Here is a 25353-nt window from a genome sequence, read left to right as displayed (position 1 = left end):
ACTGAATTAGTAGTGGGCAAAGCACGTACTTATTGTCAAAACAGATCTAAAAACTCTTCGATCGAATACTTTTTAACTCACTGTCGAAAACGGACAGTTGATGGAACGCATACTTTGATTTAATAAAGTTTCGGCTCGCAAATTAGTGTATTTTTTAATTGTTTATACGCTTCTATTCTCATATAGAAGTGAAACTTAAAACTAATTTTTAATTGCATTTTTCCAGGGTTCATAAAAAGTACATAATCAATTTTAAACAGCACCCGTTAACCATGACAGACTCTAAACAGGGTAACTTCAATTGCAACAACCCTGCATATGAAGCTTGGTTTTTATGCATTATTATGTACTGGTATTTACTTTTCTGTATCTTTTTCAGCCAACAATCAACACGCAACTGTTATCGTAAGGGTGGGCAATAACAGGCCTGATCTGCGTGCAAATCCTATATGCAACAGATTTTCAGGCAAAATAGGTTCGTAATGTTTAAATAATCGTTCTAACGTAAGCAAAAGCATCTTTCCTTTTTTATTGAGTTTCAATTCTTTTGCAGAAGAAGGACGTCCTTTATTCTTCCCCTGCACATCAACGGTTACAGGAGCATTCGTGAGTGTTCACGTGGAGACAGCTGCACCGTTTACTCTGTCCATTTGTGAAGCTTTTGTATACACTGACCAAGGTAAGCTCTTTACTCACAGGTGGTGATTGCTGCTGCTTATAATTCTAATAAAACATGCCTCAAAAATATTGGGATATATTTTAGAGGAGTGGTAAGGCACGTCATAAGATAGGTAGGTAGGTACTTTATTTACGTCGCACTAGAGCTGCACAATGAGCTTTTGGCGACGGTCTGGGAAACATCCCTGAGGATGATTCGAAGACATGCTATCGCAATTTTGATCCTCTGCAGAGGGGATGGCTTACCTGCTTTGGTAGCTTTATGACTTACGCTCGACTGATCGTAAAGACACGGTTCCCAGTAGAACACCGAAGTCAAGCATCATTGGGTGCGGTCAGTAATCGGTCGGGCGACCACTTTGATAAACCTGCGTAGGGATTGAGGGTGCGCAGTATCGATCCTCGTAAACTTCCTTACTGTAAAGGGCTTGACTTTGCGCGCAGGTAGTAGAGCTAACAAAGCAGGTGAGCCATCCGCTCCGAAGAGGATCAAAATTGCGATAACATGTCTCTGGATCATACTCAGGGATTCTTCCCAGACCGTCGCCAATAACCCATTGAGCAGCTCAAGTTAGGTATAAATGAAGTACATACCTACCTACTAATCCTTATGGAATACCCTACATTTCCTAAAAATGTGTCCTAACATTTTGAGGTCCTCTGTTCGTAACTTTTATTCTAAAATTAAAATATTTTATTGTTCAACATAATTATGCTTAATGATTATTCCCTTGTGAGAAATGTATGAGTTCATTTATTCTTAAGATTTCTCAGTAGTGTATTTGAGCAACGATGGCTCAATAGAAAACATGGTTAAAGATACTAGGGTAGTCATTGTGAAGGATTGGGGTTAGGTCTTCAGTAGTGGTCTTTAGCGCACCCAGCTTCATATCGATGGATGCTAGCTTATCAGGGACATAATGCGCAATAATGACCACATTGTTGCAATCATGACGTTGGTCACGACAATGCGTAGCCTTAATTTCCATGATCCACTGGCTCACAAAAGGGTGTTGCAGAAATGCTTTTCTTTTCAGCTGTGTTGTCATTCATGTTAGGGGTATCTGCAACGGTTTTATTCTTGCAAAGTAACTTAGTATAACTCAAATAGTTATTCATGAATATATATGCCCTAGGTTAATTGAAAAAATTCCGGCTGATGCATTTTTTGATTGCCTTAAAGGTATCTGAGCTTTTTATTGTGAGACTGAAGATTATGTCAAGTTTATAAACATAAGTACAGTTTTTTTTCAGATTAGCCTGATGCATTGCAAAATGACAACAGTGGTATGCAAGGAGCCAATTTTTTGCAATGGCCTACGACATACATATATGCTTACTCCAATAAAGACCTCTAATTTGCTCTAATCTAATAATATGCTTACTCTTGTCAAAGTTTTCACTCTTTCGACAACAAAAAGCGCACAAAACAAACAAATACTAAGCATAATTCGCGCATTTGACGTTGGAACTTTTCCGATTTCTTATGTCCATGTTTTGGTTTAAACTGCTTTAAGTCACCCCATAGATAGTTCAACGAATATGGTTTCTAGAACTACTCGTTCACGTTCATTATCAAAATAGTAGCTAATTCTAGAACAAAGAATAACCTAGAACTAAAATGCATCAAAAATCAAAATCAACAAAAGATATTCTGTTAAATTTCATATTTAGCGGAATTTTAATTTTTTATAAGAAATTTTATGTATAAAAATAACATAAGTGTAAAAAAAACATAATAAGTTTTAAAGTCATATTAGACGTCTCATAAAAACAAAAACTTCTTAATCTAGTTTTTGATCATCTTTCCACCACAAACTGAAGATCTTTATTTATATGATTACATGATTAATAACTTACTGATTATCCATTGTTTTTAATATCTATATAATGGAAACTTAGAAACATGATTTTACAAAAAAAGAATAAATAAATAAAATAAAATAAAAAAATAACAAATCAATTTTCCAAAACAAAGAAAATTCAAATCCTGTGGGTAGAACTGGATGATTTTACAGACAATCGAGTTGAAACGGTTAAAAATCATCCAACACGCATTTCAGTTATAAACGTAGCCAAGAAGTTTTTTTCATTAATTCAAATATACCTTTTTTTTCTCCAGTTGTACCAGTAGAAAGATGTCCCGTTTTCGATGAAGATCCATCAACAGTTGCCACCTATAACGGGAAATGTTACCTTTTCTACAACAACAATCCAAGGACATTGGAAAGTGCCACTAAGTTTTGCTCAAAACAGGGTGGTTCCCTCATACACGAAACAAGTCCTGCCCTCCAAGGATTTTTAAGTTGGGAACTCTACAAATTAAACAGAAAAAATCCCAATTCAGATTATTGGAATGGATTAATACGGAAACCAGACTCAAATAAATGGACCTGGATCGATGGTAATGTCATTTTTTTATAACTTTCTTACAAAACTCTGAGGAATTACGCATTAAAGAGAATTACACTTGGAAAGTAACTTATCGTTGACCAAAATATTACTACACAGTGCTTCGTAATACACAGTGCTTCGTAATAGTCGCTTTTAATATACATATTTTAAGAATTCTTTTAAAAATATAGTTAAAAGAGTATGCACGTTATGCAATACAAATTAATATTTAAATGAAGAAAAAAGACAAAATTCTATCGAAATCTAACGAATCGTAACTAAAAAAAGCAGGGCAGAAAACAAAACCTGTTTTATTGCCGCGGAGGAGACAGAGAAATATTGAATGGTGGTTATTTGAAACACTTTTAAGTTTTATCTAGCAATCAAACGGGTCCAGATTTTTTTCCCTTTAACCCTTTTCACTTGTGAGTCAACAGATTTTTAAAGTTTCGTTGTCATTTTTTTCTCGTTTGAATATACATTTGTTATTAAAAATGAGCATTTCTTTTTAATTCATTTTTGAAAAGATTCTAAGGAAATTTCAAGGGCAGTCATTGCGGAAAACCGAATACATAAAGAATTACTTGGGAGTGTATAGTAAAATAACGACAGCAGATAGAAGCTAATAGCATAGTTTTTTCCCCTCATTTTTTAACATCATAAATACAAAGATAGATATTCATTGAATATATGATAGTTTGTTTTTCTAATTATGAAATATTTGATAAGATTCTTTAATTAAAAAATGCCTAAAATGTTTAGTATTTCGTTAAAAAAGAAAATTCCACTCTAAATATGTTTTTGTTCAAATAAATTTTCTTGAAAGAAAAAAAAAGTGAGGGTTGAATATTTCAAACGCTTAAAAATATTTAACAATGGTAATGAAAGTTATCTTTAATTTTTAAGCTTCTATCTAAAATTTCCTACCAGTTTAAAGTATATTAATAAATTGAATTTTAAATGAAAATGCGCGATAAATCTTAACATATTTTTCCGAAATACAGTTTTAAAGTAAATAGCAGAATATATAATAGAAATATCTATGAGGCTCTTCCAACTTATATGAAAAAATTTCTGATGAAACTTTTATTCTTATTGATTATTTAAGTTAACCATTAAAGAAACCTCAACTTTTAAACAACGGAAATTATTTTTTATTAAAATACTAGTGGGCTGCGCCCCCTGCTCGCTAACGCTCGCCAACCCCTGAAAATTGCTACGCAATCTTATATGGTTTGCTTCGCGTACCAAGATCGCTTCGCTCGCTACTAACTTAGGTACATTGCAAATGCACACAATTCTAAGAATTCAAAACAATCATTCAAATCCATATAAAAAAATTACATCTTTTTAGTAAATACTAAGTCATTAAAATAAATTTGAATTCAAATAAATGACATGTAATTCGTTAAACCTATTAGAAATGTGCTATAGTATAATTCGTGATATAAATCAAAAATCGTCAAAGAAATTCGTAATGTATAAATTCGTGAAAAAAGCGCTTTCGACAAAATACTAAAATAGAGATCTATCGACAAAGACTACTCACTTCTGCCTAGCTTAATAGTATGAGATTGCCGCAGTTGATGCTCTCTGGTTATTTCAGTTTCCGTTTTTAAAAGCGCTATATGTTGAGTCACCTCAGATAGATTTGGCATGTGACATTTTTAGCGGCAATCATGGGTCGATTCGCCGTGTAAGAGAAATAGTAGCGTAAGCAAAACAAAGCAAACGTTGCCACCGGCGGAAAAGAGATACAGCCAAAATTTGGGAGCCACGTAAGAGAATTATATATATTAGATATTTAGATCTATTGGTAAACAGAAGTGATTTTTCTAAGTAATCATTTTTTTAAATAACATTTATGTTGTTATAACGTTATATTGTTGAAACAAATTTGATGAGTTCACATCCTTAATTTAATATTTTCGCTTACCAAACGGTAGGATATATTAAATCCTTTTTTTTTTTTTGCCTGCATCTCATTGTGCATGAAGCTGATCCTTAAGTTCTAAATCATTTAACAGATCTCTTTAACTGTAATTTATAACAGTATATTAATGTTATTTGCTCAAAAATAATAATTGTTAGACCACCTTTCTAAATAACTTTATCTTAAAATGTAAGGCAGATTTACATTATAATACTAATAAAAAAACAGCAATTCTCTTAGTTTTAAACTCTTGAATTAAAAGCGTAATAATAGCAGTACAGGAAAATAACTTTCTGGCCACTAAAAATGCACCGACAACAATGGAAAACTGCGACACCATCATTAGAATTTTATATATAGTAAGATTTTAATGATGAAAAAGTCAATAACATAGAGAAAAAGAAACAATTTGATAGTCTTTTTCTTTATTTTAAACTTTTATGTTTGGTTTAACGTTTTGTGCAAAAACATTTATTCCTTTACCATAGCAGGAGAATTAGAATTAAAAATGTTATGTGAAAATTAACCCTTTCGGTCTTATGTCTACTCTCAGCAACCACAGCTTTTTTTTACCGTTCCAGCCGTATATCTCCTCTCAACTATCAGAGCTGTTTGTTACTGTTCCAGTTTAATTGTTACTCTCAGTTAACAAAGCTTTTATACCGTTCCAGTCGTATATTTACTCTCAGCTGCGACAGCAAATAACCATAATGATCTAAAGTATTGAATAATACTGTTCACCTAAGACTATAAATAAGATAAAACTGGAGATATATAAAATTCAAAATAATTATGATACAAATTATGTCTAATCGTAATAGCGTTTTGCCTTCTATTGGAAGAAATAAATTATTTTTTTCTTCCTACGTTATCCTTCGTATACGACTAAAATTAATTCCGGCCACTTATCACAACTATATATAAATTTAACACGACCGCAAAAGGTAAATGCCGATAGTTTAAAATTGCCGGTTGCTGAATTTATTTTATAGACTTCTAGTCTATTGTGGTCCGTATATTTTATAAAGTTATTTATCTTCTGTTTCATTAGGGAAAGACGTGAGTATATCCTTCTGGAGTATACCTCCGAAAGAAGATAATTGTTCACGGTTCGACGGAAAGAATGGATGGTTGTGGTCTGATACAGAATGCGATAATGAACTCAACTACATCTGTGAACATAGTAAGTATAATTAAGGAAAGTTTCATAAATAATTTACAATAGAAGAATTCCAATTTAAAAGGGTCTAAAAATTAATATCCTAGAAAGTTAGTGACGGTAATATGAAATCGCTTGCTTAAATACATAGCTTTGCTATGTTCAACTTCACTAAAACGCTTATAGTTCGAGAAATCTACATCGTTTGATGAATGTCATCAATTTATATTATTATATAACTGGCGTTGAACAGCTAACCCAATTCTGAGTTTACGACTATCAATGTTCAACTACCTAGCCTTGTAATTTTGATCGCAATCCGGAATCAACCAATGAGACAAGCTAGCCTTCGTGGTGGAACTAACCCACATTTACGTTATATGGAGAGGAAAACAACGAAAACCTCCCGCTGTTAGCTCGACAGTGAAGGGATTCTAACAACCCATATCACTCAGGAACACATGTCAGCACTCTGATCGGCGCGAGCCGGAAGCAGAACTCGTATTAACCAGTCCCCGCTGAAATTCGAACCTGAGACACCTCATTTAGAGGCGAGCACTCTATCATCTGAATTACCACGGTTCGGTTAATGTTACTACACAGTACTCGCGAACATTATGAATTAAGAACTGGTTTAAAACCTCGTAAAAAGTGAGATCTCCAGTAATACAATTCATTTCGTCCACTTCATCAAACTCATACAGTCAATAAACATAGCGCGTAGTAGGAAATGTTATTCTGATATTTCAAAAACAAGTCCGTTGCCTAAAAAAAAAATCTCGCATTAAGGGCATTATATCGGAATTTAGTGGATATTAACGAATACTATTAAACTTTTCATCGTTTTGCTGTCGTTGTTAAGAGGAGTCGTTATTAAAAAACTAAGACTGAACAACGAGGGTGGTTCCTCCTTCTGTAGAAATAAGTATTTTCTATTCGAAAAAAGTTTCTTTATTTTCACGTTTTTAGCTATTTAAATTTTTACGCTAAAATATAAAACCTTGATTTAACTAAGAAAGCATACTTTTTTCGATTTATTAAGTAAAATGTAATTTTTACAGGGCCATCAAACTGTGGAAAACCTGAGAGACCCGTTAATTCCACCCTATTGATGAGATCCAACAATGTTGGAGCTGAAATTGAATATCAGTGCAATCCCGGACATTTGCTCTTAGGTCCCAGCTCAAGAACCTGCATGCCATCAGGTTTCTTCAGTGAATTCGCACCCAAATGTACATGTAAGTACTTTTGGCAATGATTTGATCTCGATTATATTTATCCATATTTACTTCTTCGTAGTAAAACCCTTTTTATTCTAATAGATTTAGTATTATTAATTTAATTGTAAACGCAAATATATATATATATATATATATATATATATATATATATATAAGATTGGGAGATAAGTACAGAGTTATTGTAAATATATATAATATTCATAAAATAAAAAAGTTTTTTTTTTAATTTACAAAAAAAAGGAACCAGTTGATTCGTAATATCAACATCAACCTTAAATATATATCTTTACTAGCTCAATACCCATTTATAGTACGTAGTGAAAAAAAGAATCATATGATGGTGGCGATCAGTCTAATTTAGTGGTTAGCATCATTGTAGTATTAACCCTATTTTTATGCCGTTTCAGATACATCTCAATTTGGATATGACATAAGGATATTCATCCCAGAAAAATGAATAAAATCGTTTAGGAAAAATTTATTTTTTAAGTAAATATTGAATAGAATATGGCCACATTCAAAAATATGGAAAAAAAGATAAGAAAAAGATAAGGATCAAGAAAATCATTCTCTTAAAATCGAGAATTATTATGTTAAAAATTATTCCCTCCCCCCCCCAAGAATTATTATCCCAAAGCCCCTCCCCCAATCCAATCGCCAATAATTCTAAATTGAAAGTAAAGGAATTGTTCCCAACGGACAGTCACGAGCATAGGAAGAGATCCATGGTTGGCGATTTATCGAAAGATAACAGAGCCAGAAATTAAGCCATGATCAAAGTTAAATTTGAAAATAATTTGGCGAAATCGAATCGCCAAGAAGACTGCGAGAATTAACATAACCATGTAACTGAAATATTTTCGTGGTAAGAAATTGACACGACATTGAATGAATGAGTCTTACATTTGTATTGAAATAAAAAGTTAGCCGTTACATGGATTGTTAAGAAAAGAATAAACTATTTTATATTCGCTTTTCATAAAATGTAATGAAATTTAAATAATTAGTTTCATTTAATTAAAATTCAAATAAGAATGATTAAAAAAAGTAAGTTTAAGAAATGAAAGAAATTTTAAAAGCTAGGAAATGTATAATGCCTATTGTGGCATCACAGATCAATAAATAAGTAATAATCAACACTACAAAATAATGCACAAAACTGAAAGGCATATACCGACACAGTTATTTAAGTTAAAACAATTTTTTTTTAATATTTATTATTTGTTGTCCTTCCCGGTATCTTTATATCATTGTATTTTTAAAAGTTTATCCTTTCAAAATAGAGATTAATTATATTCAATATCATTTGTCAAAAACGAGGTCAACTATTTATAGTGAGAAATTATCATAATCAACAATTTTCTCCAGTGGGTATCCATTTTGGTGGACCGTAAAGACCTATTCAGAGGTATTTTGATATCAACCGTAGTATATTTAGTTTTTATATTAAAAAAAAACACCAATTAGGATTATAGCAGCAGCAGTATACCTATTACGAAAATTAATGAAGCAGCATTGTCGCCAATTAGAATAAGACAATATTGCCAATTGTTATGATTATATGTTTTATTGCCAATTGTTTCTATATTCGCTTTTTTCCAAATTTGATTTTTACTTATTCGCACCGAATATTTTTTTGGCAAGAAAAATCAAGAAAGAACTAATGAAAAAATTTTATAATGTTGCAGTGATTTTTTTTTTTTTTTTCATTTATAAACCTACATTTTAGATACCGTAAACCGGGGCGAGTCTACCCATTTTTTTTCAGTTTGTCAACTTTCAAGTGGTCAAACTTTTGTAAATATTAAAGAAAAAAGGCTTTTAATAGGTGTTTCGGAATCGCTATTTATCCCTCTTTAAAGCTGTGAAATCGATTTTAGAAAATATTAACAGTTACGCTGTTACTGTATATTTTTATAGAACTGCTGACAAATCTCTCGTATGGGGCGAGTCTACCCATTCTACTAAAATGAATGTTAACATTGTAAATAATCAAATTTTACTATTAAATTGTTATTTTAGTTACCATATGGGATATGTATGAAGTAAAATTCATAACTTTATTATATATTCCATTTTTTTATTCATAAAATACCACAAATTGAGTATTTGATCGATTATCACATTTTGATCACAGTTTCGTTTTTATAATCATTAACATTATAAAATAACATTTTTTTCTGATTGTTGTTGATAAAAATAAATTAAAATTAATATAAATTTACAATTAAGCAATTAATAAATAATAATAATTAAAGATTATTAACAAAATCGAAATTCAAACATTGGGAATCACGAAAAATCCTTTCCCCATTCTTTTGGGAGGTGTGATTTTTCTTACAATGTTTTCTCGTTGAAATATAATATTAAATAAAAAAAGTTAATTTTGTAATATAAAAATTGAAAAAATAGGTAAAATAAACATATTTTATATTTACATTTATATTTAACCTATAAATTTTCTTATTAATGATAAATTTATCAATGCAGAATTAAAATAATATACTCAAATTCATTTAAAATTACTTAATTTTAATATAAACAAAGTTCTAAATTATATTATTATGCTTTATTAAAACTAAATACGAATGGGTAGACTCGCCCCGCGAATTCTGGCTTTTTGTTCACAACAGCAAAACTTACATTCTTTTTGTTTTTTTTCATACAAAATTAATGTAATCTTAGTCTTAGATAAGTTTATCACTTAACCAAAGTGAAAATAGTAATAATAATAATAATATACTTACGGAGCACCAACTAAAAGTTTGCAGATTTTCAATACAAATCTCTCAAAAGACGTTTGAACAGGTCGGTTAAAAAGACGACAAATAAATAAAAACGGATCAAACTACTACAGCTCCATCTTCCTTAGAGTCTGAACTAAGTCCTCCGTCGGTAAAAAATTTTTTATTTGCAATTTAAAATAGTGAAAATTAAATAAAACTAAAATGGGTAGACTCGCCCCTGGATGGGTAGACTCGCCCCGGTTTACGGTACAATTTTCCAAAATAAATGGAAAACAAAATAATTTTAATATTAGTTTTAAATGTCTTTCGTTTTAGAAAGAGTGTATTTAAAAAAAAACCTGCTGAATAAGTTGATAATAATAATAATAATCTAATAATGAAGCCGAACTTTTAAATAACGTTCTTTCCTTTTATTTTTGAATACAAACCTAAAGGCATCACTAAGAGCATTAAAATATAAAACTGTACCTGAAATTTTGCAAAGTTAAAAACTTAATGTGAATAGCCTTTGCATGCTTTGAAACATTGTTCACAATTGTGATACCGACCATCAAGTTTTTGAAAACTCATATTAAATTTTAGACCTAGAATGTGGATTTCCAGTCAATATTGCCAATGGTGGATACACCCTCATCAATGGAACAAAACATCTGCAAAGTACAGTACAATATTTCTGTCAGGAATCGTTCATACTCGTTGGTGAGTCTGAGCTCATGTGTGATGCAGACAGAAAATGGAATGGACCACCACCAAGATGCGACCGTGAGTTCTTTTTTTTTTTTATTATTAAAAAGATTAATCTCTTATAAATTCCTTTATATTTTAAAGTCAGTATTTAATGTATGCCCCAAAATCGATGAACGATTTAAAAAATCAATTGAAAACACAGAGATAAAATTGTAGGCTTTTCTGTTGTTCTTATTAAACCAGAACATTTCTCCTCATCACATTTGAAAGTTGGTAACAAAGTGTATCAATAGATGGCGCTGCAGACACAAAAAGTTAAAATACAATGTTTTCAAACTAACCGCCATTTTCCCAACATTCAATTTGTATCTAATTTTAAAATTTATGAGAGAAATAATTAGTTTCCTTTTTTTCATATTCTATATATTTCTTATTGAAACATTTTCATTTGAACTTTTCGGTCCTGCAAAGCATTTAGGAAAATCGGATTATAGAAAGAATTATTATTAACAATGATGAATTTGATTGCTCATTTAATTTAGTTCAGTCTTCACCTTAATACTAAGATGCACAACTGCAAAACTTAAAATCAATAAAAAAAGAAGCATGATCTATTACTTTTATTTTTCCATATGATTGCTAAAATTATTCATGCAATTATCTGCATAAGTTTTTTTTAGTATATCGTGGTAATGCATAATTTGTAAATTTTTCTTTTGATATTTAATGTTTCTTTTTAAAAAAAAAAAACAATTTTTTCCATGTAGTTTAAATTAGTTACCAGTTTAATTATAAGCAGTCGGCATGCTTTCTGAACCAATCAAAGTAGTGGTGCTAAACAAAACAAAAATTATATAGACACTCATTTAACACAGAAATATTATTTACAGCACTATTATGCCACAACCCACCTTCCATTTCTCACGCTAATGTTACAGTCACAGTTAATACAACAGTACCGGGAACCACTGCCGAATATGAATGTGAAGAAAATTTCAAATTAATTGGTAACAAAATCATTTCCTGCGATTCAACTGGTTTTTGGGAATCAGAACCACCAACATGCGAACGTAAGTAAATTTAATTTTTATACCATAAAAATTGAATTGCCAATGCTATATTCAATTGAATTTTATACTATAAATGCTCGTTTTAAAAAAGTGACTAAAGTTTGAAGATTGGTTGCGTTTTATATGAGATAATTTGGTACATTTGTCATTTTTAGAAATCATTTTACCCACTATACACTTTTAAGAGAATGCACTAAAGAAAATTTCAAATTTCGTCTAAGTTCTACAAACGATATTACAGCGGACAATATTGCAACACAATTACTTACAATTGAGGTTCTTTACCATTTATTTCCAGGAAATTATAAGTCTATTTATGAAGTCAAAATCCAATAGTTTAATCCTAAAACTATATCGATGGATCTTTCCAACTACAACATGAATAGGAAACACTACTAAATAAAAAAAAAACAATAAATAAATAAATAATTGGATTTCGTATCATCGTTCGAGAGTATTTTCAGGGCATTTTGTAAAAATATATAAATCACACAGAGATATAGGACGTTTTGTATTGACGAAGAATGATATTTTAATAACGTTTTCTCATAACAGCGCTTGTTTTCACTCACGAACTCGGCGGGAATAACCAATCCGTTAAAAGCATCATTTTAACACGCCGTACATAAAAACTTGTCGATCGGACTGTGTAGGGATCAGGGAACTGGCCAAATTTTTTTCCCCAATGCCTAATTACATCAGAAAGGTTCTGAGTTCGAATCCCGGGCAAGGCATGGATGTTCTTTCATTCAATGTACTATAGGTCGTTACTGTGGCAGCAACGTTGGCCCCCCTAATAGGGTGTTCCTGAAAGAGTGGCCAACAAATCTGCTCTGTAAATGTCTGAATGGACGAAAAGTTAACCCAGGTAGGCATTGGAAAAAAAAATATAAAAGCTCACATTTCCGTGGGATGTTTGATGTAAGATGATTTTAAACATTAGATTGCCCAAGGAAGTCATTTTGACTGTTTTTCAATTAGAAAGAACGATAATGTATATAATGACACAATTTCTTAGAATTTTGTGACTTTTTGTACAGCATATAATTTGTTCTGTTAATATTTACTAGTAACTTGTTATATAACTGTAAGTGATACAAAAAATATTAAAAATTAATTTTAAACAAAATTCTTTACGCATTAGTTATTCTTCCATAATCCAGTCATTTTGATTGCTTTTGGGCAATATACTAAGCTTCAGTCTTTCTAGTGTTCATTTCAAAAAAAAAAAAATTCTAGTTTTTGATGAACGTAAAACTCAACTTTTCGGGAATTGTTTGTTCATTTTATCATGTGATTCAAATCAGATTTAATTGGATATCTCTAAGCGACGATCCTGATTTGATTGACTTTCAAATGCCACGATTATACCTGCGATAAAGTTACTTGCAGGTATCCAGTTGGAAATAACCTAAACAGAATCGAATCGTTTGTATTTAATTAGAGTTAAATAAAACAAATGAAAATTATCGAGTTTGCCATTTTAAATGTCTTCGAAGAGAATTCTTACAATATTCACACTACACGCATTTAGTTTAACATAATTCAGATTAAATTTAGTTAAAATAAATAGAATCATATAAAAATAGACATATATGTTTTTGTTGTAATTAGTAAATTCCCTCATAAAAACAAGCTTCTTTTTTGTCCTTTTGAGTGTTTTTTTTTGTTTTTGTCTTCTAGTGGATAAAGAAAAGCTGTACAACGCTAGAGTCGGATCCAAAAGCAAAAAAGATCGAGCATCCATAGCAGCCAGACTGAATATGGGTAATCTGTTACTACAATTTCTTAAAGGACAGTCTTTTTTGAATGAAGGAAATTCCACAATTTAAAATCATTCGGAATGAATCAAAAATCTAAATGTAGATCGAATCATGGTAAACTTGAAAGTTTTACTTGCGAAAAAGTTTGATTAATTCGATGTATAGTTTTTGGTGGGTGCTCTTTCAAATTACAAAAAAAAAAAAAAAAGCCAAAAGCAGCATTTTCGGTATACTTTGCTATCGAAAAAATAAAAATACTGTTCAAGCTGGAAAAACAAATTATCCGATGTGTATGGAGAAGATGCATTGGCAATACACTAGTGTCAAAACTGGTTTTTAAAATTTCTATTAAGATTCACCACGCCAGTTTAAGCTGATGAAGACGTAATAAAGGCATTAATTAATAATACAAACCGGGAAATAATTTTATTTCATAACCATTGTTGAACAGTCGACCCAATTTTGGGGTTTGCGACTATTAATAACAAGCTTAAGCCCGTCCCGCCCCCGTAAGGGGTCATCCGGGGCACTCCGAAACTCGAAGTGAGCGTAACAGTTCAATTACATGAGCAAACATATTCAAAAATTTTAAATTAGAGTTTTAACAAATAGGTAGAGTATTAAATATGAAATCCAGAAAAGAGTGCTACTTAAAAATAAACTAAATGCGAACAAACATTACAAAGAAAATAAACAGTAACAATCAGAAGAGATATTGATGTCGCATCTTCAGTAGGGGTGCAAAGTTAATAAGAGGTAACAATTTCACATGGAAAATATAGGATGTTTGTAACTCAGAATATAATTACGGCTGGCACAACAGTACTAAAGGTATCAAATACCAGGATATTTTTCCTTTTTTTAAACAAAAAAGACATAGATATATGTATAAACTCTAGGAACACAAATGATTAAAATTTTGAAAATGAGGAATCACATAGGGGCAGAGATTGACAAAAGCGTGAAACTAAAGCACAAAAAACATTTTAAGAGAAAATTCAAGTAAAAATCAAACATTAACAGGTAAATTAATAAGCTGTGATTTAAAGTGTATCTTTCCCAACAAGAGGCAGCAAAAGTCCATCAGGATTCAGGGAGGAGCCTTGTTACTAAACAATTTTCTTATTATTTCCTCAATTCCCTTTTTTATTTTAGGGTTTGACCAATGCTGCTTTATAAACTCATAGGTTGTTTTTGAATGAAAAAATTTCTCTCTAATGTGCCTAAAATTTGCACACTGGATTAAAATATGCTCCCAATCCTCAACAAGCTGACAGGTACTGCACAGCTGAGCTCCCCCAAAAAATCTGGCCTGATGTTGTCCATGACAGCCGTGATTAGTTAGGAATTGATTTAAAAAGAAATTCCCCATGATTTTCCTCGTTTGAACTTTCGGAAGGAACTCGAATGTGTGCCTTCCCTTTGTAAAGCTGTCACTCCATCTCTCCTGTCAGTCAATCAATTTTTCGCGTTCCAAAGTTTTTCTTGCAGTCCGCCTGCTTTGGCTAACCTATCAGCTTCTTCGTTGCCCATATGGCCTGCATGTGCTTTTATCCAATGTAAAACGATATTATTTGTGAATTCTTGTTTAATTGGGTATAATATGAAAAAAACACAACTACTTCGATTTAGTAGGAACAACATATGACGCAATGCTAAACGAATGGAATTTAGTTGTTGTTTATTTAGTTATTGTTATTAGTAGTTGTTGTTATTTGTTTTAGTTGTTGTTGTTTATTTAGTTTCAATAACTTTTCTTTATAATGCAATAAAATCTGGCGAGCAGCTATTTAAACGATCGAACACTTCGTTTGTTTATTTGTGGCTTGAAGTTAGGCTCGCAGAAAATGCCGTTCATGGGTTAAATTTAGTAGGAACAACACAACCTGTGACGTAGGCTATATTATACCCAATTAAGTGGACTAAATACTCTTCAGAGTTGCTGTTTTCCAAAGCTTTGCAGGCTGGACAGGGAATCCGTATAAATTGAGATATTGTCTGTAATTGTTTGTTCTTTAATTCGACGAATCGACTGGAGAATGGCCCATAATTCAGCCTTAAACACGGAAACGTGATCAGAGATGCGAAAGGTTTTTCTTTCAACTGGTTCTCCCTCCAGATAGGCCACGAAAGCGCATCCTGTCTTAAATTCATTGTTAACTAAAATTTTCGATCCATCTGTGAATAATTCTAGTCCTTTATAAGTAGGTAAATGTAGATGATATTTAAGTAAAACTTCTTCAGCCGGATGATAAATATAAGGTATTGGTTTATAGATTATGTGTTCTTCTTCATGTTGAAAAATATTATTAAGTTGAGCTTCTATGCTTACTGCCATATCTAGAGGAATTGTTCCAGCAAGTACTTGGAGAGAGTCAGTAGATGCAGTCTTGTATGCCTTAGTGATAGATAGTAAAGAAGTTCTTTCCATTTTTTTTCAATCTATTAATGATTCTTACCTGTGGGGAAAACCAAATTTCCGGCTCCATAGAAGATAAGTTTCTGAGTGCTGTTTAGGTAGATGAATTTCCGAACATCAGGGCCAATCCCCCAGTCGACCCCAGAAATTCTATTTAGTTTAGCTTGAAATTTAGTAACTTTGCTATAGATAAAGTCAAGGTAAGGCAACCAGGAAAGCTGATAATGCAATCTAAATCCCAGATAATCTATGGTTTCCCTCGTTGCAATGTTAGCCCCACAGAGTTTTATAGTTGGTCATCTTGAGACCCGATTGGCTTTGGGAAATACAATCACGACAGTTTTCTTGACACTGAATTGAAGATTGTGAGACGCAGCCCAATTTTCAAATTTCGTCAAAATCATAGAGGCTTGGTGTACAAGTCTATCAAGAAATGTTCCATTGAGAAGTAAAAGGAAGTCATCAGCGTATGCGATTATTTGCTCATTAGATTCCCTTTTCATATTTAAAAGAGTGTTCGCTATAAGTAGCCATAAGATCGGTCCGACTTGAACCCTGTGGGACTCCTCTTGCCAGAGGCCTCTCCAACTTCTCATTCTGGATATCAAACAGAATTCTTCTGTTATCCAAAAAGCTTGAAATCGACTTAACCAAGTCATAGGAGCAGTTGCAGGAATTCAATTCTTCCACAATTTTGTTCCATAGGGCGCTATCAAAGGCACCTTTGATGTCAAGGGAAATACCCAGTGCGTGATGTTCATTATCCTTTATTTTCTTAGTTTTCTCAAGTAAGGACTTCATAGCTGTGGTAGTCGATCTACCTCTCCGAAAACCGTCTTGATTTGTATGTAGAATGTTATTTGCGACTATTAATGTTCAACTCCGTAGCCTTGTCATTTTGAACCCAATCCAGAAGACAAGGTAGCTCCTGGACCAAGTATTGGGAGAAATTATCCGTCGTGGAGGACTTTTTGATAGAACTGACCTGCATTGGCGTTACATGGAGAGGAAAATCACGAAAACATCCCACGGCTAGCCTGATGACAAGGGGACTCTAACCCATGATTCGTCTACCACTGAGAATATTTTACGCCAGCACTGTGGTCGGTGCGCGCCGGATGCGAAATTAGTATCGACCAGCCATCGCTGGGATTTGAACTCGGTTCACCTCACTGGAAGGTGAACGCTTTATCCGTTGAGGCTCGGTACAAATAAATTCGTGAGATCACTGAGATTAAATTCATTGGAATAACTAGATTAAATTTAGGGGTTTCTCATGTTCTTACGGAAAGAAATATGTGCCGCTCGTTGAGGCCTATGATTTGCTTCTCAAACAACAAGAAAATAATGCATTTTTGAAGCGCATCATCAACTGTTGTTGTTGTAAGCCACTGAACCAAGGGGTGAGATTGTTCTTGTTTTCTAGTGGTGCCATCTCTGGCCAAGAATTAGAGTTCTGTCACACCCTTTTATAAGGCGGACCCATTCATGCATCGACAGATCGTAGTTTTGACCTGAACCAGAGAGCAATCCATCTCCAATTCAGTACCCCCAGAGGTATAATGTGTTACGGGAACTCTGATACCCGACAGATTTAACGCGCACCAGTCACCATTTATGACACGTGATACCCGTCTGGATTCGAACTCCTGTTCTCACAAACGTGAGTCCCTGCCTATCCCGGCCCAAATAATATCATTAGAATATATAATTTAATTAGTATTAAAAAAATACATCAGTAATATAAGGAGTATAAGATAATTCATTGTAATCAATTTAAAAGTACTAGCATTAGTATAATAAACTGTGCAAACATTATTACTGGTAGAAGTGTTGTAAGTAGTATAAATACCATCAACTGGGGACTTTCTACAACAATGTCTCAATAAAGAAAGTAAAACTTTTACTTCACATAAGGAGTTCAAAAATCACCATTTTTCTGCCAGCATCAAGGAACAAAAATTTTATGAGCTTGGAATTATACTACGGCCAAAAAGATGGTAAAAGGTTTTGGACCAGAATGGGGTGAAAGTGACTTAGAGCAGGAACTGACCCCACGCTTTAGCTGCCGACAGCCAGAATTTTTTGTGATGCTGGAACTACAGGTTTGTGTTTGCTGGGATAGGATTCAATAAAATTGATTCAAATATGTTTCAATTCACTAAAAGAAAATCGCCGTTTATTTTCATAAAAAAAGCAAAATTACTTTCCGATTAACCCTACATTAAAGAATACAAAATAGAAATTAACATGCATCCAAAATAAATGTAGTCTTTATTATTCATAAACACTGTAGTAAAAAATTAAAATTTAGATATGTTTTATTATACATTTGAATTATTGCCTAATGACCAGATAAAAAAATATATTATGGGTTGTTACAATTCTGATTATATGATACTATTATGATGATGATTTTAATACCGTTTTCTCTACGCAGGTGGCATCATCGCTTTAGGAATCTTTGGTGGTTTTGTCTTTTTGGCTGTAATAGTTTCCATTGTAGTGATCATTGTTAGAAGGTATTATTTAAACATTTTTTTCTGAATAATTATGTATTCTAACTATTTTATTACTTAGGAAGGAAGAAAACCTTTTTTATTTTTATACGGAGGGCACTCTAAGGTCAAGTACTATTCATGCTGCTAATATAAACTTGACAGTCTTTTAAAATTAGAGCCCTTTGCTCTACTAATGCCCAATGTGACAACGCCACGATCAGATCTGTCACCAAACACAACAAGTTTCATTTGTTCACCAAACACTAATTTGTTCATCAAAAAAGTACTGATTTTTAGGAGGTCTTTATGTCTGTGGTGATACTTCTTGAATAGACGGTCCGTTTTAGGCATCCCTCGTTATGATCAAGAAATGTATTGAATTTTCATTTCAATCTTATAAGAGAATATTCTGTTTCGTTTAGGTAAAATATCTTCTTAGTAGTGTCAATTGCTTAGCATTCATAAAGTAAAATCTAGTATATCGAAGGGAAATTATCAATCAAATAATTTCAACAAACTCATCTTAATTGACCTGCAGCGGAAGGAATTTGCTAAAACAGAAAAATTTCTCCAAAAAAAAAACGCAGATTCGGGAAAAATTAGGGTTTGATAAAAAAAACTTTTTTTCCGAAATTTATTAAAAATGTGTCATTGTGGGTACCTATTTATAAGAAAATTTATAGAGTTTATTTCAAAAATACTTAAGTCTTCTGGAATAAGCTTACAGTTCAATTTTTTTGGAGGGAGGGTGAAATTGTAAATTTAAAACCATAGTTTTTCATTAACAGATACGCACATTTTCAACCACATCTTAAGATTCATATCTAGATTCAGGGAGAATAAGTTATTTTCCTGTAGATTACGGAATTCTAAAATGCTGCATTTGAGATCGTTTTATTGTCATTTTACATTTTTGATCTAAAAAACTAAAATTTGCTCAATAATTATGTTTTTAAAGTAATTAATATGTGGGTGATTCTCACGAAATATGACAATTTACAGTCTCTTGTTCCAAGTCTAATACTATACTACTAAAAGAACTTTTTTAAAAATTTTAATTAATAGCATTGCTGTTAGCCTTTTTAAAATAACCTAATACTAGCATTGACTGTTTTGTATATTTAAAAAAATTTTTTGAATTTCAAAATGTCATTTTCCTGGTATGTCACAAACAATATCTCCAATAATAACAGCTTCAAAACTTCCCATAAATTTTTCAATACCCATTTTTTTTAATCTCAACCATTGTAAGCATTTCTAGAATATATGCAGAGGGTATAATTTACAAAAACTTTGTTGAAAATAATTTTTTCTGTCAATAATTTGTGCGTCACAAGAAAATCCGTCATTTTCCTGGCTACTTTTATTTAGTGATTTATAACCAAAATAGATAGCGCCAGCAATCAATATCTTATGTTAATAGATTGATTAGAATACTATTTTATCTGAACATGTCTTACGGCATGAATAAAGAACCCACTTTCTGGTTCAAAACCTATTTCAAACAATTTTTCAAGGTGAGTAGGTTTTTATGTCATTTTCCTGTCTTCTTGAAATCATTAATAACATAAACTACACGGATTTACCTGAGTTATTTCAAGAAATCCTGTTGTTTTCTACGGAATGTAAACATCTTAGGCCGAAATGTTAAATTAAAGTTAAATGCTATATAATGGCAAATTGTCATTATCCTGGCTTATGAATGCCAAGGCATTGAAACAGTTACCAGAATTTTTTTTAAACAGTTGAATGTGAAGAGAGATAGCAAATATTAACCTGATACCAAGTTTATGTAAGATTGTAATATACTTGAATGTAATCAAAATTATTTATTTATTTAATGATTGATTATTATACACAATTTTATTCTGTACATATCAGCAACAAAAACGTTTTTGATTCTTTCCACAGTGGATAAAAGAATTAATTTAAGCAATTCATGGCCCATCTACCGCAAAGGCTTAAGTTGAGTTACTTACTATTAGCTTAAAATGACTGTTTTTTTTAACTTCTAGGCTAATATGTTTGAATATGTATGAATTTTTTTTATTTCCAATGCAGCAGGCGATACAGACATTATCCTAACGCCGAACAGAGATAAAAAAAAAAGGAAAAATACAAATACAGAAAAAGAGATGAATTATACAAAAACAAGAGCAAAACATCAAACACAAAAACTAAATCAAGAATTTAAATTGAACAAAAGGTCTCTGGCCTCCCAGTATTGGGAGTAGATGCAGTTCTTTGTGAGAATTGAACAGTTGAGGAAATTTTCAGCATTCATCGTCGCACCACTGCGGCAGAGGGGGCAGGCAGGATTATCCACTATTTTAAGAAGGAAAAGATGAGCGTATAGGCAATCATGCTTGGTAGCAAGACGAAAGGCAGCTACAGCACTGCTTCTTGGGCAATCGGGGAGATTAAGGATGTTATTTCTCCACGATTTTTCTTTTGCCCGTTCTTTTACCAATGATATATGTGTTGTCTTAAGTGTATGATTAACCATTAATGAAGTGGACTTATAGCTAACCAAGTTATTTGGGGCTTGGTTAACAAAGCAACCTCTTTTGGCCAATGCATCCGCTTTTTCGTTGCTGGGGATACCACAGTGGGATGGGATCCATTGTGAGGCAATCGCTTAAGCCATTGCCCAAGAGTGAGGCTATTAGCTTAAAATTACTGTTTTTTAACTTCTAGGCTAATATATCATTTTCCTAGCATTCAAAACTTGGTGAATTTCTATTTTTTTTTTTCTTGAGCAACTGTCAATAAACTACACTGCTGTCTGTAAGATATTAATACATGTAACTAAATAAATATACAAAAAAAATTAGATTATTTTGAAGGCTTTAAATTTGAAGAAATTTTTTGTTCCGAATTGTCATGTTTTCAAAGAATCACCCATGTACGTTTTTGACCGTCAACCTCACATAAAAAGCAGTTTCAAGCTTATTCTGGGATACCTTTTTTTTTAAAAAAAAGAAAAAGTATGTGACTATAGTGACAACTTTATACCGTCTTGAAAATTTGATTTTCGAAAAAAAGCGGTTTTGTGAAACACCGCTTTTTTAATTACGGCTATTAAAACATTATTATTATTAAAACACAGCTTTCAGGCAAACATGCCTTAAATTTCATTCAAATGCCTGTTAAAATTACTTTTAAATATTTCGAATATTAATTCTTTTAAGTTATATGTTTATTAAGACTTAAAAGAAAACATATAACAGACGCGCCACTCCCACATACATGCAATACATTTTTTCAAAAAAAAAAAAAGGGAGAATTTTTTTGAAGTTATTATTTTAAAATGAGCAATTAGAATTCTAAAAATGTTTTACAGTTGTTGAAATTATTTTTCTCTTTTCGAGATTAAATAATTATATAAAAATAACGACAAATGAAAATTTCCCGATCACAACAATATGATAGATTTTACATGCGTTTACAAATATGGAAATAGACTTGATCTAATCGATAGAATGTTCAAAATATTAACAAATACTTCGTTTTTTTTTTACCCTTAAGAAAAGAAAAAAAATAGCTTGGTCCAAAAAATACAAAATGATAAATGAGATGATACAGATGTGAAATTACCATAACCGCCAATTCTTTGACCAAGAAATAAAATCAGCAATATATAGCGTCAGAATATCAAGTTTAACATTTTCGAAGAATAATTAAATGTGTGGCATCATTCTCACAACGCCTATCGTGATGTTAAAAATATTTAATAGTTTAAAAATATCTTCGAATATTCACAAAATATGAATGGGTAATAAATTGAATTATAAGAATTTTTTTAAAAAAATAGCTCGCTTGTGGAAATTGAAATGTATTTTCGGTTTCTAACAGGGAGCAAATAGGAAGTAAAATATACGTACGACCATCTCCTTTCGAACGCAAACCAGATATTGCAGAATATCTACAGAAAAACATACCATCACCTCAGTTGTACCAAGAAATATTTTCAAGGTAATATCTATTTATATTACCCTCCACTACAAATATTTCCTTTAGTTATGGTCTTCTGCATGCATTAAGGCTTCTTCTTCTTTAAAAGAAAATTGTGAGGGTTTTATTATGGATAAGAAAAAAGGTCTATCTGTATAGTATGGGCGAAGGAAACAAGGTTTGGTCAAAAACTGGTGGCGTATACAAATGGTGGTACAAGTTGGTCAAATATTGATGGTGCAATTTTTTTTCCTTTTCTTTAGTTAAACTTTTACCTACCATATTGTTAAACAAAAAATTCTATTTATTATACAATAGTCCGATGTTCAAGCTTAAAAGTAAGTGGAGGACTCCATTTATTTTTAAGGACTCCACTTAAAGCGAATTTGTGAAATTGAAATGTCACATGATTCCTGTATGCACATATTTTTAGAATCCTCTAAAAAACAAGGTAAAAAAAAATGCTTATTAGAGATCTCAATTTATAATTATATCAGGCCTATAAACATCCAAATATCTATATCTAAAACATATCGATAATAAGAGTTCAAGAGATATCCATATCTAGGACTTAAACATGTCTGGATATATCTATAATAAACTATAAATAACCATATCCTCCAGGTATCTATAAATGATATCTGTAAGAAGTCTTAACATGTCCCAGTGCCGGATTAAGAGTACGCGGGGCCCTAGGCCATTCAAATTTTTGGGGCCTTAGATTAAATTTTTTTTCTCGTATATTTTTTATTTATTCAAATATAAAAGTATTTATACATATTTTCATTCAAGAAAGCATATTTAAAATAAAAATAATAAATTGAATTTTACTTTATTTTGTTAAATTAGAACTAAAAAATAATAATAACATTTTATAATCATTACATATATATTTGAAATTGATTTTTTTTAAATCATTGTTTTTCTTAATTTTTTTAAATTTATTTTCAAAAAAATCCATTTTAAGGGGGCCTCAGTCCATAGCCTAATGGGTAATCCGGCACTGGTATGTCCACTAGATGTTTGGATATCCCTGGGATATTAGTGGCTGTATTGGTTAACACATAAACGTTTTCAAACTTATGACAAATCGTTATTAAGAGGCCAGGAAGAATTAAATTTAAGGTACTTAAATGTATTTTGTCTTTTTTAAGAACAGTCTTTACTTTAAGCTTCATTCTCAAATATACAGAGTGGCTACAAAATTCAGTTACAAATATCGAATACTTTTATTGTATAGATATTAAATAGGAAATGATAAATACACAACTACGATGAACACTTATAAATGCAAGTTTACCTTAAAATTTTTTATTCGAATAGACAACCATCTCCATCGATTACTAAAGTTAATCTCTTACGCCATCGTCCGATGCCGGCACGAATCATTTTAAGAGGTCATTTTCCCCATTCACGCAATCAAGAAGCTCTGAGAAGGTTCAACATTTTTGTGCTGCTTAGCATTAACTATAGACTCTAGAATTCCCCTCAGACAATAGTCTAAAGGATTTAAATCCGGTGAAGAAAGGGGCCACTCTTCTTGCTTAATAAATTTCGAACAATTGACATGGAGCCAAGCCTGTGTTGTTTCGGTTCGGTGCAGAATCTTGCTGAAATATCTAACCGATTTTGGGATACAATCTATTAGCATGTGGTAATAAATGTGAAGCCAATATTTCCTTTTTGTAACATTCAGCATTGATTTTTTCCCCTTTATAGATGAAATTCAGGGGACATTTTCCACTATTTGACACTGCAGCCCAAACCATTACCGAATTCTTATTCTGTCAGTGTTGCACATTTCGTACACTTTCAGGTTATCGTCAAAGGTTGCTGCATATACAACATTATTTTTAGTATTATAACTTTGCTCTGTGCAAAATATTTTCTCATCAGAAAAAAGATTACTCTGTCAACACTTTTGTTACAGCGCCGGTTAAGTGATTTCTTACATTTTTGTAATCTTTTAAAATTTTCTTTTGCGATAAGGACAAAAACCCAGGTCTTCATTTAATATAACCTGCATAGTTCTCCGACTCACGTTCTCTTCAGCAGCCATTTTATAACAGAGCGTTGTGGATTTTTTTGCGAATTCTTTTAATGAGTTCTTATGTACGAACTGAGCAGACCTGGCTCGATCTTTACAGCTATTAGTATCCAATAATTGATTTATAGTTCTATACAGAAATGTTCCATTAAACCCCAAGAGATTTCAATTGCTTAATAATTCTACCTGCTGAAAATACGCGATCGAAAAACTGTTTAACCACCAAATTTTTCGATCCCATCTTGAAATTTATTCGAAATGTTTTGCTGTAAGCAAAAATCGTCAGCACTTATAGAAAGTGCCATTGACAGGAATAGGGAGAGACAAATTGTTTTACTAAATGATTAAAATTAATTCCTATTATTTTGAGTGTCACAGTATTTAACAGCCATCCCGTAGTAATAGAAATAAATTCACAGGTATGCTTACTAAAACAGTCGATTGCAACTCACGGTAAGGAATTAAGCATACCAGAAATCGGAACAATCCGTTCTATTTTCTCGTGAACATCTAATTTTTCTAACCCTTTCTCACAAACGTCTCTTTTTGTTGTTGTGATAATTACCTGCTGACGTGCACAACACGTCGTAGGTGATTTTGTGAAAGAAGCATCTTGACCTGCGTGGCAAGTGGTTAAGTTTGCTCTTATAGACCTTTACGGTGATTGGTCATAGTTTGAAAATGCTTATGTTAGTCCTTATTAATATATTAAATTGCAACTTCTAATGAGCCTGGGTTTTTAGCTTTTTTTAATCACGAT

The 25353-nt window shown here is 31.9% G+C and overlaps 1 protein-coding gene across 2 annotated transcripts in view; it reads left to right on the top strand.

Moving 5' to 3' along the window:
- The window catches only part of LOC107441206 (CUB and sushi domain-containing protein 2), a 115534-nt gene that overhangs the window by 88741 nt on the left and 1440 nt on the right, over positions 1 to 25353 (top strand). For both annotated transcript variants that reach the window (XM_087158584.1, XM_043043303.3), the window contains exons 4-12: positions 380 to 475; positions 554 to 679; positions 2801 to 3082; positions 6057 to 6188; positions 7226 to 7402; positions 10735 to 10914; positions 11730 to 11909; positions 13593 to 13676; positions 18532 to 18613. In XM_087158584.1, the coding sequence (XP_087014710.1) occupies positions 380 to 475; positions 554 to 679; positions 2801 to 3082; positions 6057 to 6188; positions 7226 to 7402; positions 10735 to 10914; positions 11730 to 11909; positions 13593 to 13676; positions 18532 to 18613 (1339 nt within the window). The remainder of the gene's footprint in view (positions 1 to 379; positions 476 to 553; positions 680 to 2800; positions 3083 to 6056; positions 6189 to 7225; positions 7403 to 10734; positions 10915 to 11729; positions 11910 to 13592; positions 13677 to 18531; positions 18614 to 25353) is intronic.

The sequence above is a fragment of the Parasteatoda tepidariorum genome, chromosome 1, assembly GCF_982258835.1.
Source record: "Parasteatoda tepidariorum strain Cologne lab strain chromosome 1, Ptep-v5.0, whole genome shotgun sequence".
Lineage (NCBI taxonomy): Eukaryota > Metazoa > Arthropoda > Arachnida > Araneae > Theridiidae > Parasteatoda > Parasteatoda tepidariorum.
This window is presented reverse-complemented; position numbering and strand designations above follow the sequence as displayed.